The 19,531-nt window shown below is 58.4% G+C and overlaps 1 protein-coding gene across 7 annotated transcripts in view; it reads left to right on the top strand.

The window, feature by feature from the left end:
- Positions 1–19,531, top strand: part of TNS1 (tensin 1) — a 62,563-nt gene that overhangs the window by 14,487 nt on the left and 28,545 nt on the right. For 4 of the 7 annotated variants that reach the window (XM_064165517.1, XM_064165493.1, XM_064165506.1 and 1 more), the window contains exons 2-14: positions 209–247; positions 5,755–5,804; positions 6,114–6,285; positions 6,654–6,704; positions 7,171–7,293; positions 7,582–7,646; positions 7,772–7,855; positions 7,968–8,080; positions 8,725–8,785; positions 10,027–10,102; positions 10,267–10,396; positions 11,096–11,161; positions 11,656–11,817. In XM_064165517.1, coding sequence (XP_064021587.1) covers positions 6,118–6,285; positions 6,654–6,704; positions 7,171–7,293; positions 7,582–7,646; positions 7,772–7,855; positions 7,968–8,080; positions 8,725–8,785; positions 10,027–10,102; positions 10,267–10,396; positions 11,096–11,161; positions 11,656–11,817 — 1,099 coding nt within the window. In that variant the 5' untranslated portion in view covers positions 209–247; positions 5,755–5,804; positions 6,114–6,117. Of the gene's footprint in view, positions 1–208; positions 248–2,206; positions 2,247–5,754; positions 5,805–6,113; positions 6,286–6,653; positions 6,705–7,170; positions 7,294–7,581; positions 7,647–7,771; positions 7,856–7,967; positions 8,081–8,724; positions 8,786–10,026; positions 10,103–10,266; positions 10,397–11,095; positions 11,162–11,655; positions 11,818–19,531 lie in introns of those variants that run through there. The other 3 variants (XM_064165499.1, XM_064165527.1, XM_064165541.1) reach the window with 1 other exon arrangement.

Here is a 19,531-nt window from a genome sequence, read left to right on the forward strand (position 1 = left end):
CCCCTTACCAGGGAGGCCTGCCATGACCTTGGTGCCCTGCCAGAGTGGCAGGGTCATGGACCACAAGTGTCCCTGTCGCTCCCTGGGCAGGAGTTGGGTTTGCCCGGGCTGGGGAGGTGGATGGTGCAGCCCAGCTTCTTCTCACACTGCATGCTGGGCTGTGGTCTAATGTGGGACTAATTCTGTCCCTCTTTTTGCTTCCTTGCAGGCTGTGACCCCCTGCTCCCCTGCTGTCAACTATGAGCTGGTAAGCAAGCCCTCGCCACGAGCTGTGCATGGCAGGCAAGGTTCTGGGGATGCTGGCTGGGATGGGACACCTCGTTCTGCACTATTGTAAGGGCTTTTTCTGCCTGGGGTCTTAATGGGATGAGTCACCCACCCCCAGAAACACAGGTGTCTTGTGCTAAGGTAAATGGCAACCCCTGTTTGTGTGCTCTGGCTGCAGAGTGGCTGGCTGCAGGGCATCTCATGTTGGAGCAGCAAGAATTGAGGCAGCCCAGCCATCAGACTCCTGGAGCTGGAGCTTTCGGGTAGAGGGGTTTGCAGGCTTGTTGGGAGGGTCAGGAAGATGGTGCTGGGTTCTAGGGTGCCCCTGGCACCAAGGACCTCCCCTCTCTGGTCAGAGCCAGGGCAGTTCCTTGCATGTGCAGAGATGGCTGTACCAGATGTGTCTCTGGCTCAGGGCACCCAAGGCAGTGCATTTGCAGCCTTTGTTATTGTCATCTCTTCGGTTCCTCCTGGGGACCTTGCAGTGAGCGGCCGGGGCCAGAGCGACGCACAGCCCTTCCCACCCTGTCCTCTCTGGATGCCGGGAGAGCAGCTGGGAGCCTCATCTCCTTTCAGCCTGCTCTGGGGACAATGGGTGTGGGAGCACCGGGCAGGCAGCCATGCTGCTTCAGGGATGGCAGGGCACCAGGGTGCTATCAAGAATAGGACCATGTCTGGGGCAGGGGTTTGGGAAGTGTGGTGTGGTAGTGCCCACTAGGCACTGTCTTGCCTCCACGAGCAGCACCCCTGCCCCGTCCTGGCCTGGCCATGCCTGTGCTATGGCAGTGGGCAGAGTGGGCATGTGGTGGCTTGGAGGCTGGCATTGCCCAGGGCCAATGTGGCCACCCTTTCTTCTTGCTTCGGATGTGTGCCAAGGCTTGCTGGGGCAGGTGCTGGGGAAGGGAGGACTTGGCAGGTTTTCAGCTCCAGACTCGGCAGCCTGGCAGTACTGGGGTGGCTGTGCCCCATGTGGGGCCCTGGGCTGGGCACTGTATAGGAGAACCACCTGTAAAGGGGGGTCAGGGAGTGGCTCTCTGGTCATGAGTGAAGCGCATAAGTCTGAGTGAGGGGATGGGGTGGGAGCAGAGTATGCTGCCCACCCTGGGGCCCTGCGGTCATTATCTGCCCTGGGTTTAATCTCTGCCTGTGCCCTCCACCACCCCTGCCAGCCTCCTCGGGCACTTATCACCAGCAAAAACGTGTTGGCTTTGAGCTGGGACCGTTACTGTGGCTTTGAGAGGAAACCAAAGGGGTTTGCCCGGGCCTGTGGCTGGAAATGGCAGCCTCAGCCATGCTGCCAGCATAGCTTGGTTTTGGAGGTGCCCCTGGTCCTAAGACCCTCATCAACTACTCAGATGTGTTTCTTTGCTGTGCCACTCTGAGGCACCTCAACCAGCTGTTGCCCAGCAGAGGCATCTGTTTTCTGCTCCATGTATTTGGGGTCTGGAGACTCTTAACCCATCCTGGAAAGTTAATTCCTATCCTCAGGTTTGTTTCAGTGCTTTCCACAGACTCCAGCAGTTTGTCACCAATTTCCCCCCTTTTAGAGCATTCTGGACCCTTGCTCTGCTCCTTCACTGCCTGCATGAGTCTGTGTTTGTCTCCAGGAGCTGGGGCTGCCTGTGGCTGGTGTCTGTGGGAGGGGGCAGTGGGTGCCCCCTGTGGAGTGGGTGCAGTGTTTAGCTGAGCACACTCCATCCATGACAGCAGTGGAGCTGCCCTGGGTACCCAAGCATTGCCTGGGTTTCAAGGGATTCCTGACCTCTAGGAATAGTGGAAAGGAAGTGGGACTGAGACACATTTCCTAGGAAGGGCCAGAAATAGCCAGAGGACAGCTTTTCACCCTAGCCTCCTTTCTGTTTATCTCTCTCTCTCTCTCTCTCTCTCCTCTCTCACTTTTTCTCACCTCCCCTTTCCTCCTGCTTACCTGCCTGCAGCCATCCCCGGGGGAGAGCATCATGAAGCAGGCAGACACCCTGGTAAGTCCTACCAGTCACGGAGGCTGGTCTAGACCTCCCTGGAGGTCACTTCTGCCTACCTGTTGCCACAAGCACCCCCTCTCAGTCAAAATCCCTCGGCCTGTGTTGTGGCTGTGGTCTCCCAATGTCCTCGGGACCCCCACCCTTCCCTCCCTGTCAGCCAAAAGGCTAAGCGAGGTGCCCAGGGTTGGTGGCAGAGGCAGCAGCAGAGCCCAGTGAAGCAGGGGCTGGGGATTTTGCCACAGAGCCATCTTTGCTGTCTCGGAGCTGGGGATAGGTTAGTTAATCTGTGGACACGGAATTGGTAAGGCCTTGTAGACAGACACACTGCCAAAGCCAACGCCACTGGCATCCCCCTGCCCACAGCCAGCTCACTGACCTGCTGCATGCTGCAGCTGGGGCTCGAGGGAGGGAGGGAGGCAGAGCAGCTCTTATGAGAAGAGGATGAAAGCCTTCCTCACCTGGGAGCTTTGCCCCTTCACTTTGGTTGTCTCGGGCATGTTTCTCATCCCTCTCCAAACTGGAGCAAGAGCTGGGGGCTCGAACAATCCATCAGGACAACAGGACTTCCTTTGCTCTCTTTTGGGGAAGTTTCCTGGTGTTTCTGCAGCCTTTTTTGTGCCTCGTGTAGGCCTTTTTAATCAGAAGGGACCTATGGGTTTCAGGTGTTTTCCAGGTCCTGGGGACATGCTGAGCCAGGCTGGAGCTGGGACATGGACACTAGATGGGGCTGGCAAGGGGGTCTTCAATCCCAAATGTCTCGGATCAGCATGCCTGGTGCTGGGCTGGACTGGACTGGCACACACTGGCTTGGTAGGGGTCTCTCTGGCAGAGGGGTCCTTTGCAGGGTGTCCCAGCCTAGGAGCAGGCAGGAGAGTTTAGTAAGGGAGTGCTTGCTCCTCTCAGCTGATTGTGGGCTGAGTGTCCTTCCTGCAGGGGCTGGTGGCACTAATGACAGCATGGCTGCAGTTGTGTCAGGGAGGGAGTGAGGCAGAGCTGGAGGGCTCCTGCTAGGACAGGGAACACTGAAGGGCCCTGGACACAAGCACCTACTCTGCTAGGTCGGGAGGGTGCTGGGAGTGGAGCTGTGATGCTGTGGAAATGGAGTAGCAAGGGTCATGCCACAAGGGTCAGGGTATGAAGAGGGAGAGGGGCTCTGCTGTCCCTGCCTCGCTAACCCAGGCGGGAGGGAGAAGCAAGTCGCAGTTGACCTTCGTCATCTCCTCCGTAGGGGTCAGAGCTGGCTGTGGTTTGGGAGGCTGCTGTGCCTGGACGGGGTAACAGGGGCTAATGAAGCTCCTGTGGCTGGGGGACATGGGTGGAAGACCCCAGATATTTCCCTCTATGAATGGCTGGGACAGAACAGAGTCTGTGGTGGGGATCCCATCCCAGTCACCGATGAGTGATGCAGGGATGAGCCCACACACCCTGCCTCTGCCCAACAGAGGTTTGACCTTTCCTTTTGCTGCATTTTTCATTCATTCACTTCCCTCAGCAATGCTGGGAGGCTTCTGGCATGAGCAGAAGTTTTGTGACATCCTGAGGAGAGCCTAGGGGTGGGGTTGTCACTGATGTTTAATACCTCTGGGTGCTCAGGCAGCACTGCTGCCTCCTGGACAGACTTTGGCTGGAAGGGGAAATTGTTGCCCCTGGGTCCTACAGATGCTCGGCTGGACAGCCTGACCTTGAAAGGGGGATGCGAGGCCCATGGAGGGTGACATTGGCTGCCCACAGGAGCAGCTCTGGGACTGCATTGGGTGGGAGATGGTGGGCAAAGGGCACCTCTCCCACCCTGTCCTGTTGCCTCAGATGTGCTGTTTGGCAGATGGTGCAGTCTCGAGGAGAGTATCAGCAAGTCCTGCAGCTGCAGAGACAAAAGGTGCACCCCAGGATCTGACTGTGGGGTGCATCTCTTGCTTCTGGACCCTTAAGGGGGTCAAAGGAGGTGCTGCCTGCATGAGATGAGTCTTTAAATGACTCCTGCTTATTAGCTGGAGATAGTAAAACTACTGAGGTGTGAGTGTGTTTTAACTTTGCGGGGCTCTTCTGGAAACCCTGCTTTGTGTTTTGGCTGAGGTCATGAAGTCACTGAGCAAACCGGCTGCCGATGAAATTCTTGAGGCTGAGGAACATGCATAAATAGAAGTTTCCTGCTCCCAGAGCTCAAACATTTCCTCCTGGAGTTTGGCTCTGCCCAGCCGGGGCCAAAGCAAACCGATGTGCCTGGACGGCTCCTCACTGCCGCTCGGGCACTGAACCTCCCCCTGGCAGGGTCAGAGCTGCTCTGTCCTGCCAGGTGTGTGCCTGCAGCCTGGCTGAGGCTGGAGTGACTCTGCATGTGCCTGGGTCTGTGCACCCACCCACAGCACCCTCCTCAGGTCCTCTGGCACCCTGTCTCAAGGCACTGGACCCACAGTGCACTTAGTAGGTAGGAGAGCCCTGCAGAGGGACCTGGCCAGGCTGGATGGGTGGGCAGAGGCCAAGGGGATGAGATTGAACAAGGCCAAGGGCAGGGTTCTGCACTTTGGCCACAACAACCCCAAGCAGCACTACAGGCTGGGGCCAGAGTGGCTGAGAGCAGCCAGGCAGAGAGGGAGCTTGGGGTGCTGGGAGAGAGGAGCTGAAGCTGAGGCAGCAGTGCCCAGGTGGGCAGCAGAGCCAATGGCATTCTGGGCTGGCTCAGGAGCAGTGTGGGCAGCAGGACAAGGGAGGTTCTTGTGCCCCTGTGCTCAGGCCACACCTTGAGTGCTGTGTCAAGTGATGGGCTCCTGAATTCAAGAGAGATGTTGAGGTGCTGGAAGGTGCCCAGAGAAGGGTAACAAAGCTGATGAGGGGCCTGGAGCAGAGCCCTGTGAGGAGAGGCTGAGGGAGCTGGGGGTGTGCAGCCTGCAGCAGAGGAGGCTCAGGGCAGACCTCATTGCTGTCTGCAGCTCCCTGAAGGGAGGCTGTAGCCAGGTGGGGTTGGGGTCTTGTGACAGGCAGCCAGCAACAGAACAAGGGGACACAGCCTCAAGCTGTGTCAGGGGAGGTCTGGTCTGGGTGTTAGGAGGAAGTTGTTGTCAGAGAGAGTGATTGGCATTGGAATGGGCTGCCCAGGGAGGTGGTGGAGTCACTGTGCCTGGAGGTGTTGAAGCAAAGCCTGGCTGAGGCACTTAGTGCCATGGTCTGGTTGGTTGGGCAGGGCTGGGTGCTGAGTTGCAGTGGATGAGCTTGGAGGTCTCTTCCAACCTGGTTGATTCTGTGATTCTGTAGCAGTTGGTCAGAGCTGTGCTGTGTGTGAGAGCTGCTTTTTGCTCGTGGCCATGGCAGGAGGATGATAGGACATTTGATGCTACAGGGATGCTCAGCAAGGGGGAATTTGGAGACTGATGCTTTGGGGGTGTGAAAGTGTGCAGTGGTGGGACCGGGATGTTCTGGCAGCAGCATCACATCTGACTCTAGTAGGACTTCTGTGCTGGCTGAGGACTGGGTCAGGGCAATAACTTGCATTTCCTCTCTGGTTCTTTAGGAAACCACAAAATCCCCTAGGAGTGGGCAGTCACATCACAAAACATCCAGGTAGATGCTTCGGTTTCCCCTTCTGGTAACCATCTTTATCCTTCCTGAACCTCCTCCACCAACGCTTTGCTCTTCCATATGTGCTGCATCTGCAAGATGCTCCCCATGGAGAAGGGAGGGATTCTGACCCAGTGTTCCCAGCCTGGGGTCTTGAAGACACCCCAGTGGGGCTGGAAGCAAGGAAGCAGGCAGCCCTGACACGGTGTCCTAGCCTGTCTCACTCAGTCCCAGGGGCTGTGCAGGGTGGAGAGGGATCACCATGTCCAATCTCCACACTGTAGCCTGATAGTGGTCCACTCCCTCTCCCAGGAGCATGAGCCTCACTGCAGCCATGGAGAGTAGCTGTGAGCTGGACCTGGTGTACATCACGGAGCGGATTATTGCTGTCTCCTACCCCAGTGCAGCTGAAGAGCAGAGCTTCTGCAGCAACCTCCGCGAGGTGGCCCACATGCTGAAGTCCAAGCACGGGGACAACTATGTGGTGAGGCACACAGCTGGGTCCCCTTCAGGTTGGGGCTGGGGCTGGGGTGCTCAGGTCCAGGGGATGGGGTACGTAAAAGGGTGGATGCTGCATCCTTGACTCTGAGTGAGCTTGACTTTGGTGAGGGGGAGTCTCTGCACCAAGGTGGATGAGTTTCTTCCTTCCTTGAAGATTCCCTGTCCCTTTTGGATCCCGTGGGAGTGTTTATCCATTACATTGCCTCGTGGGAAGGCGTTGCTTGGACTAATGTGTTTGGGGAAACCTTTTATAGAGGGATTTGGTGAGGCACTGAAGTGAGGAAGAGGTGGGAGGTGGCAGCAAGGGAGGAAGGGGTTTTTCCTCACTCTCTTTTTTCCTCTTCCTTGAAGCTTTTCAACCTCTCTGAGCGGAGAAATGACATCAGCAAGCTTCACTCTAAGGTGGGTCACAGCTGTGGACAGCAGAGGGTTGACTGCAAGCTGTTTCTGGGAGGAACAGCCACCCTTTCTGTCTCACTTTGCTGGAGAAGCAGGGGAGGGAAAGCACTGAGACTTCCCAATGAGTTTGTGGGGTCTCATCTTAGCTCCTGTCCCCATCTCCAGACAAAACCTGTCTGTGGAGGGCTCTTGGAGACCTCCTTACAGCTCGTTGTGAGCATGGGGGAGCCCTGGGCAGCTGAGCCAAGCGACTCAGAGGAAGACTGAGATTTGGGACTTAGTCCCCCAGACGCAGGAGCCTGAGCAGCGGGGTGCAGGGTTGGGGAAGAGGCTGCAAGAAGTGCATCAGGGCATGGCAGGGGTGCCCCCCGTGGGTGCGTGCCCTGGGCTATGCACATTGGCAGGCTGGAGACTGCGGAGAGGACAGAGCCCAGCGTGGATGTGACCTCTGGCTGCTCCCCCCAACCAGGTGCTGGACTTTGGGTGGCCTGACCTGCACACCCCGGCGCTGGAGAAGATCTGCAGCATTTGCAAAGCCATGGACACGTGGCTCAATGCAGCGGCACACAACGTGGTGGTGCTGCACAACAAGGTGGGCTGTGCCCTGGCCCTGGGGGGCACAGGGACAGGGGCCTAGGGCGGCCAAGGAGCTGCAGAGATGGGCCTGAGCAGCCTCAGAGGCCAAGGGATGCAGGGAATGTGGCGGTGTGTGGCTTGGGGTGTGGGTAGGTGTCAGCAGGTATGTGCGTTGGTTGTGTGCTTGTGGGTCGGTGACTGTGCACTGGGCCCAGTGTGTGGCTGCCTGTGTGCAGGGCAGCCGTGCCCAGGCACTCACAGGCACTGCTGCTCCTGTGACACTCCTTCTGCTGTGTGCCTGCAGGGAAACCGTGGCCGGCTGGGGGTGGTAGTGGCTGCCTACATGCACTACAGCAACATCTCGGCCAGGTGAGAGGAGCATGCAGTCCTGGGGTGGTGGTCCTGGGGTCTACTGCTGACCTCCATCCTGGCAGTGCTGGGGTGCTAGTATGGATGCCCTCCTTCCGACTTATCTTGCCCTTCTGTCCCTGTAGTGCCAACCAGGCGCTGGACAGGTTTGCCATGAAGCGCTTCTACGAGGACAAGGTGGTGCCAGTGGGGCAGCCATCCCAGAAGAGGTGGGTCCTGGTGTGCATTTCACCTCTGTGGCCAGAGTAGTTGAGCACAGGAGGGGGCAAGGGGAGTTCTCCGTTGTGGTTCTTGCCTCTGACCTGCCTGTGTGCCCTGTAGGTACATCCATTACTTCAGCGGACTCCTCTCTGGCAGCATCAAAATGAACAACAAGCCTCTCTTCCTGCACCACGTCATCATGCATGGCATCCCCAACTTCGAGTCCAAAGGCGGTAGGTGCCTCCCACGCCGCCCCCTGCCTGCCCCCAAGCACACACCGCTGCTCCTTGCTGCCTCATTGGGGTTGCTGTATGTGAGGGATATTTACCGTGTGAATTTGTGCTTCCCTTTCCCTCTCAGGCACTGTTCCCTCTCTCTGACTGTTCACTCTAGCAGGATGTTGCTTTTTTCCCCAACAAAGAGCCCCTGGGGGCTGCTCCCTTTGTGCAGGGCTCCAGGGGCTGGGCACTAACTTGAGCCTCGGGCTGATGAGGCTTTTTGGAGTGTGGAACCAGATGAAGCCTGGGGTTTGGGATGTAGCACTGCACCCGATGCCAGTACCCAGAAGCAGTCCCTCTCGAGACCATCGTCCTCATCATCCTACCTCCATCCCTGGCCCAGCGCTCACCCCAAGTTCTACAGGACCCAAACTGGACTATGGGGCCTTTCCCATTTTCCCACACCATCCAGGGCATCCCTTTCTGCCCATCCAAGCCGTTGCCCGTGGCCTGCACAGGCTGGCCAGGGTTGGGAGTGGCTGTTTGCCTTGGCTCTCTCCCTGTTTGGATTTCTCCCCCATGACTAATGCCTGCCCTGGCCCCTCCGCCCTGCCGGCTAACAGCAGTGTGCTTTCTCTCCCTGCCTTGATGTCTTCCAGGTTGTCGGCCCTTCCTGAAAATATACCAGGCTATGCAGCCCGTCTACACTTCGGGGATCTAGTAACTATCTCCTCCCCTCGGGGTTCCCTCTTCCCCAGCGCCGGGGGGTTGGCGAGCAGGGGGCGATGGAGAGGGCCAGGGCCAAAGTCTGCAGCGGTTCAGTGGCTCTGTGCTTAGTCTGTCTGCAGTCCGGGGAACTGAAAATAAAGGGGCTTCCTTTGTCCTGGGGGTGGTAACTGGCCGGACTGGGCCGGACTGGACCCCACTGGGCCCTTCTGCGTGCTGGGGGGGGCTGTAGTGACTCCGCGCATCAGCAGAGGGAGCCCGGGGCTGCGCGGAGCCTCGGGCTGGGTGCGCCCGCAGGCAGCAGGGACGGGAGCGGGCACACTTCCCTGGCAGTCGGAGGCGTTTCTCCTCTCCCTCCCTGCAGGGCTACTCTTCTTGCTTGGATTAGTCCTAAACGCCCTCTTTCTTTCCACCGAAAGGATCTTCCTCCCCGTTTTAGCCTCCTCAGGGTTCACCCCGCCGCAGTGTCAGGTGCTGTCCCCGGGAGCAGATGCTGTCCCCGGGAGCAGATGCTGTCCCCGGGAGCAGATGCTGTCCAAGGCAACGCAGGACCCAGATTTTTTCAGCTGCTCAGATGCTTTGTTGGGGCCACATCCCCGCCTGGTTGTTCCTGGCTCCCCTAGAGGCAGTAAAGCCCCTCGCTTCAGGGCTGTTCCCATCTCCCCTCACTGAACCAGGATCTGCCTTCCCTGCAGCCAGGGGTCCCTGTTAGCTGAGATTTACTGCCGTCAGCTTTGCCTCTCAGCTTTTAATAGGCTGTTTATGGGATGCTGGTAATAAACTCCAGGTTTATCTTGCCTGTGAAATCCAACTCCCTTCTCGTCCCCTACTGCTGACGCCACTTCCCAGAGGCAGGCCCCTGGGGCAAGGAGAGGGGAGGGCTTCCAGCAGGGAAACTGAGGCAGAGGCCTTCCCTGGGACCTCTCCCTGTGGCCTGCTTGACTCGTGGGAGGGCTGATAGCCCAGCCTCAGCGCTCAGAACCTGGTCAAACGCTCCCGCCCAGAAGTTTTAGCTCTGTCATTAAGCTGTGCCTTAGTTTCCCTGTCTTGTCCTCCTCCCCCTGGGAGTGGGTGCCCTTTGGGGGTGGAGGATGGCACCTGACAGAGACAGTTCTGTGCTTTGTGCCTTCCCTGGATGGATTTGGGTGGAAAAGACTGGTTGAGGTGGTGCTGAGAGCTCTAGGAGGGAGGGATCTGCGCCACGGCTCATTGTGTTCCCATCTGCCTCTCTGCAGCAACGTGCAAGGAGACAGCCAGACAGGCATCTGCATCACCATCGAGCCTGGCTTACTACTCAAAGGTGACATCCTGGTAAGGAGCCTTGGCTCTGCCCCCTGTGCGGGGAGCAGCCAGGCAACAGGTGGTCCTTGTGCCTCAGGACTCCCTGACTTCTCCTTGCCCAGCTCCAGGGGCTCGTGCTGCCAGCCCAGCTCCAGGGGCTCATGCTGACAGCCCATCCCCACGTCCCTCCACAGCTGAAGTGTTACCACAAGAAGTTCCGCAGCCCGACCCGTGACGTGATCTTCCGCGTGCAGTTCCACACCTGTGCTGTGCATGACCTTGACGTTGTCTTTGGCAAGGAGGACCTGGACGAGGCCTTCAGAGGTAACTGCCCCAGCACCTCCTCACTGCAGACTCCCTCCTCCCACCCCTCTGACACTGCTCCCATCGCTGGGAGATCTGTCAACTCTCCCAAATCCACCCCTGATGAAGCAGGACACCTCTGCTCCATCTGCAGTGTGTGGTGCTGCTCAGGGACCAGTGGCAGTGTCATCCCCTTCATTGCCAGAAGCAGTGTGGCCTTCCAGTGTCTGAAGGGAACCTACAAAAGAGCTGGGGAGGGACTTTTGGGGCTCTCAAGGAGTGACAGGACTAGGGGGAATAGAGCAAAGCTGGAGGTGGAGAGATTCAGCCTGGAGGTGAGGAGTAAGTCGTTGAGCATGAGAGCGGTGAGAACCTGGAATGGGTTGAGCCCCCATGGCTGGACGTGTTTAGGGCCAGGCTGGCTGAGGCTGTGTGCAGCCTGCTCTAGGGTAGAGTGTCCCTGGCCATGGCAGGGGCGTTGGAACTGGCTGCTCCTTGTGGTCCCTTCCAACCCTGACTGATTCTGTGATTCTGTAAATGGCAGCAATGTGGAGGGGCTGTCCTGGGGTTGTTTAGGGGACTGAGATGTGCCCTGTGCCAGAATATCCCCTACCAGCTCCTGGCTTTGAGCTGGCCTGTGAGCATGTTTGGCTTGGATGTTCTGGTGTCATTGGAGGGAAGGATGGAGATGGTCTCTTTGCTCTGCTCTTTCCCTGCCAGATGACCGCTTCCCTGAGTACGGGAAGGTGGAGTTTGTGTTCTCCTATGGCCCTGAGAAGATCCAAGGTATGGTTAGCTCACTGCTGCTGAGGTTCAGAAATGGATGCTGCCTTCTCTCTCAGTCACCACCTCTATCCCCTGCTGCCTCCCCTGTGACCTCCCCCTGTCCCATTTGCTGTCTGTCACCAGGATGGCGTGGGGACTCTAGGCAGTGAGTGCACCTGTGAGCGCCCTGTTGCCCTCACTGTCTTTTGCAGGAGGCCACTCTCTACAGCACTTGCTGGCCCAGGAGAGGAGGGAGGGAATGGAGGAACCCCTGCCCAAAAAGTCCAGACTTAGGCATGCTCATTGTCAGCCAATGGGCAGTCCCCAAAGCCCCAGCCAGCTTCGCACACCTTGTCTGTGGATCTAATGTGTGTGCCATCAGTGCTCCTCTTCTTGCATGACTCTCCTGACTTGTGCTATGGCTCCTTTGCTTGCACCTTCCCTCCACCTCCTCGCCCTGTCCCATAGGCACTGGCTCTACTTCCACCCCACCTGACCTCCTTGTCTCTTCCCAGGCATGGAGCACCTGGAGAACGGGCCCAGCGTTTCTGTGGACTACAACACCTCTGACCCGCTCATCCGGTGGGATTCCTACGAGAACTTCAACATCCAGCGTGAGAATAGCACAGAGGGAGCCTGGGCTGAGCCTCCCCTCCCTGGCAAGCACTTGGAGAAAGGTTAGGGCTGACAAAGTTGTTGGTGGCCAAAGCGTCCTGGTGGGAATGTGCCTTGTCCCAGGAAGGGGATGATGTTGGGCAGCAGCTGGGTGCAGGCAACTGCTGCTGGGAAGAATGTGGCTGTGGGATGGACGAGGAAGATCTCATGGACCTTTTTTCCAGCCACAGTACCAGGGAACTCAGGCTGTATTTTTCAGCACTGATGATCTCAAAGCCCTCTCTGCATGGAGCAAGATCCGTCCTCAGTTTATGTCCCATAGCTTTGGGAAACCCAAATCCCAGGTCTGTTGAGAGTGGGAGCTAATGGGGGGCCATTAGATCTCCCAGCTCCTTTCTCATGGCACAAGCACGGCAGGACATAGCTGTACCTCGGTTTGTCTTGAGGGATGAGGATGCCTCACTGTTCCTGGAGGGTCTGCACTATTGTTTGGAGCTAGGAAAAGACCTTTGAGCACCCATTTGGATGCAAGGAGTTTGCCATCCTCACACGCTTGGCAGAGACAGCCAATATTTGTATTGCAAAGGGCAGAGGGCCCCCAGCCTGGCAGCAAGGCCACCTGTGGCTGAGCAGATGCCTGAGCTTTCCAGCCCCAGCCTGGACAGTGGTCCCTGGAGCAGGGACAGCTGTGGTTCCCAATGCCCCTGAAGGTCACCAGCTGCTTTGAGTGGGAGCTTGGATGTGGGGCTGGACCTGAAATGGCTGTGCAGAGCTGGCACAGGCACTTGCCTTGGCACAAGGCATTAAACAGGCAACTCGTGATGTGCAGGCTCAGCTATGCGGTGGAGAGCTGGGCAACTGTGAGTCTGGCCCCGAGGGGAGGACACATGTGACCCCACTGCGAGCTCAGACTGGCTCTACCCCTGCTCTGAGCTGGCAGGACTGGCTGGCAACCCCCTCTGGCCTGCAGAGACCCAAGTGCCTTGGTGCACATGTGTTCCCTCTTGGCCCCTGGGGCAAAGCTGCTGCTCTCTCAGCCTCTCACAGGGCTGCAGAGGTGCTCCAGGGCTCCTCTCCATCCCCTCACAGGGGTCTTGGCAGGTGTTTGGGCCGTGCAGGTCCCTCCACGTGCTGAGCTGGCCATCCTCCCAGCAAGGAAGGGGGCGATGGGACTGAGGGCACCTTGGAGTCACAAACACTGCCTGGGTTTGGGGATGAGCTGGGACTGCTGGAGAGTGGAGCAGCAGGCAGGAGGCTGCCCTCCAGCCCATGCCAGCGCAGACAGCTCTGAAGTAGTCCTTCTCTAGGAGATCTCACCCCAGCTGCTCCGGGGGCACCTCGAGCAGCGGCGGGCAGAGCGGGCACAGGGGCTCCCTTCTCCCTCCCGGTCAGCGCTCTTCCTTCTCTCCAGCCTGTCGGAAGCTGGCCGGGGGACCCCTGTGCCCGGCTCGGCCAGAGGGGTCCCTGTTTATGGTTGTTGTCGCCTTATTTGGTCAGGGAATTGCACGCCGCATTTTTGGCAGCGCCAGGCGTGAGCGAACGGCAGCCGGGGGTGGGGGGGGAGTGTGCTGAGCCTGGCACCAGGACCCGGGCCGGGGTGGGACCAGCCGCTGCTCCTTGTCGCTGCCACTGCCATTCCCGACTGCTCGGTGAAGGCTCCTCTCAGACCCGCGCTGCAGCCCAGGCCGTCGGGATCAGGACTGCCTGCCAAACGGTGGGTTCTCCCCGTGCTGCTTCTCTGCTGACTCTCAGTGGAGGTGGATGCCCTTTCTCTGGCAGTTTTGGCTTCGTGTGGGGCATCCATATGGGCTGGAAGGGTGCCTGACAGGGTGGGATGACCCTGTGGGACCCCAAAGCTGGAGGGGCAGGTGGATGGCTGGGGACAGTGCCTACCCTCATGTTCCACTTTCCTCTGCTGTGCCTGGGGAAAGGGGGAGTGAGTCACAGCAGGGTCACTGTCTCAGCAAGCTCACCCAAGGCAGGGGGCACGAGAGGGGAGTCTGAGCTCCCTGCCTCGGGTGAGCCTTCCCCAAGCACAGCAGAGGAAAGAGGAAGCAGGTAGCATGGACCCTGCCTGCTCTTTTGCTGAGGGGGGCTGGCTGAATTTCGCAGATGGGGACTGCTCCACGAACCACCCCCGTGGCATAGGCTGGCCCTATCAGTGAGCTGTCCTCCTGCCTTACCCTGGCAGGGTCCCTGCTACCTGCTGGGTCCAGGCTGCCTGTGGTCCTTAGCAGGAGTGGGGTGTGCTGAGGTACCTCCACAAACCCATCCTAGTGCCCGCCCTCCATCCCCTTGTTTCACAGGGGAAGCAAATGACTCTGTCTGTCCTCCTTCCTGCTTCTCCAAGGTGCTTTGGGGTCACTGCCAGCAGCATGGTGGGTTCCTGCAGTCCCCATAGCCATTGGCTGGCTGAGAGGGTGTTTGGAAGATTCTTTGGCTATTTTTGGAGTTCAGATGTTCTTTATTCTGGGTAGGTGAAGAATGTTTTGCCAGCACCGTGGTGGCTCTCAGTGGGGGGCGAGGCTGGTGCCTGGGAGGCGGGAGGTGATCTCTGGCTGGATGTGGCACTGCTGGATTTGCACCTGGTTGGAAGAGTGCTGCAGATAAATTTTAGGGGTACCACAGAGACAGGTGGGCAAATCTGATTGGGGGACATCTGTCTCCTGGTATGGTTTTGCTGAGGAAAGCAGTGATGAAGAAGAACAGAGTGTTTGGACTGGCGCAGGGCTGGTGGGGGGGTTGTCTCCAGAGTCTGAATGTGCGATTGTGGGGGATATATAGCAGGCTTTGCCATCCTAGGGTAGTGTGAGACAGTGTGAAAGGACTGGGCTCATGACCCTGACCCAGCAGCTCCCTGTGATGACTGGCCCTTGGACCCACTCTGGCTGGTTCTGCCGCACCCAGCATCCACCCCTCTCCCCACCTCCCACTCTTGTACCATCTCTGTCCCCACTACAGGCTCACCCTGTCAACCCTCCCCTTTTTACTGGGGCTGGAAGGGGAGTGACCAGGGCTTGGCCAAATCCAACATCTGCAGGAGACTTGCTAAATCCCCACCTGAGTCATGGTTCTGGCACAGGGCTCCCCTGCAGCTGAGTCCCATGTGCAGGGCAGGGCTGGCCAGGGTTGGGAGGGGGATAAGCATCCCACTCCTCTGGGGATGGGAGGTCCCAGCAGAGCCTGCATTCTGTGTGGCAAAGGTCAAGGGATCCTAGAGCCCCACAGATCAGGCTGGATGCCAGTCCTTCACCTTTCTCTAGGGAAGGAAGCTCCTAGATGGGATTGCTGTCACCCGTTAGTGCCCCAGGAGAGTGTGCATCTTATGGGGTACATAATCCTCATGGGATCGTATCCTGGCCCACTTACCTCCAGCTGAGGCTGCCAAGGAGGGTAAGGCAGGCTGTGCAGAGATGGAAAGCCAAATGGGCCAGGCTAGAGCTGTTAAATCCATTGCTAGAGCTGCCGGCAGGCTGCTGCTCTCCCCCCGCAGCTGGATCCGTCCCCTGGCCGGGCTCGGTGGGGAGGGGAGCCACTGGCTCTCCTCTCGCCTTTGCCTGCTGACTAAAGCTGAAGGAATCCGCTTCCCCCTCCCCATCCCGCCCCTCTCTGCTGCTCTCTGCTCTGGCCACGGCAAGGTAAGGGCTTGGGGGGTGGGTGTTGCAGGGGGCAGCGGGGACTCGGATTGGCTGGATAGAGATCCGCAGGGGGTCTCCCTCTTGCTTCTGGCTGTTCCCCATGGGAGAAGTGCTGGAGTGTCTATACAGCTTTGGCTAGACACTTCAGCTGAAGTGTGGCTGCTGCCAGGGCAGCGTCTGTCCTCTGTCCTGGTGTTTGGGGTTTTGATGTTGGTAGGTGGTGGGGTTTGGTTCCAGTGGGACTGGGAAGTAGGCAGGACTGGGATTCAGGGAGAGAGGGACAGGCTGCTGGAAGCTCAGCCCGCTTCTCCTCTCCCTTTAAACCATCCTTGGAGTCAAAACCTGCCGGAGCAAGTGTGTGTGAAGCTGAGGCCGTTCCTGGGCAGCTGGGCTGGAGTGGGTTGCTCTTGGCCTTCCCTCTCATGGACTGCCCAGAGATGCACAAGCAGGGCAAGAAGTACAAAGGCAGAGGAGCAAGTAAACCTTGGGGGTCTGGGGAGGATGCTGGCTTGGCACATGCCACTCTCTGGGAGCAAAATGGGACAGTGCATCATGGGGCTGGCTGGAAATGCTGCTCTCATCCTCTGCCATGATCTGCACGTTTGGGGGGATCAGAGTGGAGGGAGCCTCATGTTTCACTGAGTGTATTGGATCAATCGAGGAGTGGAGGCTTGAGGATGGGTTCAAGCAGGGACCTGGACACGGCTGGGCTTGCCATCACCTGTACCTGTGAACTGGTGGCACCCTCCCAGCACAGATTTTGCCTGGGATGGAGCAGTGCAGTCACAGGTGGTTCCAGGGTGGACAGAATTCATGCTGTGCCTGCTGCCATGGGAGAGGGTGGCATGTGAAACCAGTTCTGGGACATCCATGCTACGTCATGGTGCCAGTGGGGCAGGGAAAGAGAGCTGTGAAGAAGGGTTGAGTTTGGTGCCGGTGGAGTTGCTGCGGTGAGTTTCCACTCCACTTTGACTGTGTATTTAAGGTGGAGAAACTGAAGTCTCCAGCAAGACATCTGTGCTGGCAGACCCAGCTGGATTATAGCCTCCTGTGTGGCTTGAAAGGACATCCCCACCTCGAATGTGGGGACAAACGTGACATGTGCACTCAGGAGCCGGGCAGGGCTGGGGGGGGGGGCTCAAACTGCGGGCGTCCTCCAGCAAAGGACGTGCAGCACCGGGTGCGGTTGGGCAGTCCGTTTGTCCGGCCGTCTCTCTGCCGTGCCTAGGAAACAGTTAACGCAGCGCAGCGCTGCCTGCGGAGGAAGTAGTTAATATTCATAGCTAGGAGCTGTCTGTCCGGCTGTCCTCCCTCCGCGGCTCTCGCCCTCCCCGGAGTTCTCTAGGGTTAACGCGGGCTGGGGCTTAGGCTTGGGCGGCCCCCAGCCACCTCCTCGGCCTCTCCCCTTCCCCTCCCGCTCATCCCTGTGTGGTCTAGGACGGAGGGGAGCACACCCGCACCTCCTCGCCTCCAACCCATCTCCTGCCTCTGCCGCCTTCCTCTCCTCCATCCTCCCCCCTCCATCCTCCCCCCTGGCGCCTTCGTCCTGGGGGTGCCCTGTGTCCAGGGGGTACTCCGTATCCCAGCCCCTACGGTGCCCTGCTGCCGTCGGGGTGCCCCTCTTGCTGGCCCCGTGGGACACGGCGCTGGGAAGGGAGTAGCTCCCTCCTCGAGAGGGAAAGCAAAGCCAAAGGGACAAACGCCAACCCAAGCCAGCTCCGGCCCGTCAGCTCCTGTCCTGGACGGGCACACGGAACTGGCTGCAGACGCCGTTTGAGCGGCCACCACATCAGGTCCCCCTGGAAGGCGCTGATGCTGCAGGGGGCAAAGGAAAGGGATTTTGCTGCCCGCTCCTTTTCTTCACCTGGGATCTTTTCTCCCCCATCCCTTTTGGTAAGTTCTGACTTTGCTTTTCTTTGAGCTGGACGAGATGGGGAAAAGGGCTGGAAGTGGGCTCAGAATTCATGGCTGTGGTGACCCACAGCTCAGAGGCTTTGCTTACTTCTTGCCATTATATCTGGGCACAGGACGAAAGCAGACCTGGGGGGCTGAGCTATTCTCCATGGGACTCAGCTTTCTCTTTCATCCTTTAAAGGATCCCAGGACCCCAGGATCTTCCCTGCTGGTCGATGCTCCTGAAATGCTCTGGGGCCAAGGCTCTGGGTGGTGGGGAGTGGAGGCAGCAGGTGGTATGCTACTGAGGGGCAGAACTAGGGGAGACACGGTGGTGCCAGAGCCTAACCCTCTGCACTGGTGCAAAGTTCCAGGCAGGATTTGTGCAGGTGCGTGATGCTGTGTGGTGCACCCCACTGGGTGTGAGGCAGGTGGCTGGGATTCTGGGGATAGAAGCTGACCCCTGTTCCCATCTTCACCTGTGCTCTGGATCATTCTTTCCTCCTAGGTGTAGCTGCAGGGTGCTGGAGAGGGCACTGCCCTCCTGGGATGGCGACCCTGGCACCAGGAGTAGAACTAGGCTGGGCTTAGCACTTTGCCAAGCTGCCTTTGATACAGCTGGAGCAGATAGGTCTGGAGCAGAGCTGCGTCTGGGGCTGAGATCTGGGCAAACCCAACCCACGCTGGGATGGCACAGTCTGCCAGGCTGGAGCTGTTCTGACCTTCAGGGATGAAATCTGACCTTGCTGGAAGTTGCAAACACTTCGCAAATGAGGCCCTGGGGCCCTGCTGCTTTGGGGATGATTGCTTCAGCTTAGCCTGTGCCTTGTGCCCTGTGCCCCCTGACCCTGCTCTTTTTTCTTAATGTTATTCAACAGCTTCTCAGGTGAGCAGCAGTAGGCACTCACAGGAGCAGTAGCATGGCCCGGGGTGCTGGAGGGGCCTGTGAGTGGCAAGGAATAAGCAGGATTTAGCTCTTGATGTCAGAGCTCAGGATACATGGGGATGAGGCAGTCAGATGTGGGGCAGGGTAGCCACGGGACTGCCTCGGCTGGTGGTGGAGGTGTCACTCCCTTCCTTGCTTCTTGCCCTGGTACTTTTGGGGTGGGGACCACTGGACCCCCGCCCCCATGTCTGTGCCTGGCTCGGAGAGTCTGGGCAAGGTGAGACACAAGAACAGTGATGTGCTCCTGCTTTTTAGAAGTTTCTCCCCGCTATGGGATGGTGTCCAGCCTAAGGGCTAGGTGCAGCCTTTCCCAGCTCTTTTATCCCTTGCTGCCACGTGCTTCCATTTATATTTGTTTATTCCCTTTCCCTTTCTCTTCCCTTCCCCTGTTTATCAGAGTCCCCATCCTGGGTCTTGCCCTCGTTTCCTGGGACTGGCTGACACCCGTTGCTGCCATCAGACAGTAGGGCTGGGTTTTTCCCCCATCTCCAGGTGGTCCCTCAGCCTCTCTGGTGTTGCTGCTGCCCTGGACATGATATTTTTGCCTTTGCACCCTTCACGGGAAAGGATTTTCTGCCTTGCATGAGTGGTGTTGGGGAGTGAAAATGCTGCTGGCTCCTGGCTACACTGGATGAAGGAGCTGTGAGTCTCTGGGAGAGATTTTGGACCCCAGCACCGAGTGGCCTTGTGCGATCCTAGAATACCTTTAATCCAAGGTGGCCCTTTGGATCTTGACTACCTCCTTGGGATGCTGCTGGCAGGGATTTGGGAGTGGAAAGTGGGCAGTGAGGAGAGGGCCTTGGTAGGGCTTGTGATGGGTATTACTTCTCTCTGCTTCACGCCAAGGGCAGTCGGTGGCACGGGAGCCGCTGGGGTGCGGTGGCGTGGGACTGGTTAAGCTGCCCTGGCTCGAGGTTGGCTCTCTGGAGTGTTTTGCTCGCAGATAGGAGCTCTCTGATTTCACACTATCGCATTAGAGCCGTCTTCCGTCCCTGAGTCAGCCACCTGGCCCCCTGCCAGGGAAGAGTCATTTTTTCCTCCAAAAGAAAGTGTTTAATGCAGCTCCGAACCCTTCCAGGAAACCTCAGCAGGGAGCTGGAAAAACAAGAGTCTGCTGCCCGGCCGGTGCTGTGTGTGCTCCAGTGGGGGCACGCACTGCCTGGGGGCCATCCCCATTGCCATGTCACTTGCTGGGATCCCTCTGTGCTCCCAAAATCTCACTTCCCGGGTTGGAAAGGTTTAAAGGGCACAGCTGCTTGTGGTGTTGGGGCTGGTGGAAGCTGGGGGAGTCAGAGCTGG

Source organism: Pogoniulus pusillus, chromosome 2 (genome assembly GCF_015220805.1).
Source record: "Pogoniulus pusillus isolate bPogPus1 chromosome 2, bPogPus1.pri, whole genome shotgun sequence".
NCBI lineage: Eukaryota > Metazoa > Chordata > Aves > Piciformes > Lybiidae > Pogoniulus > Pogoniulus pusillus.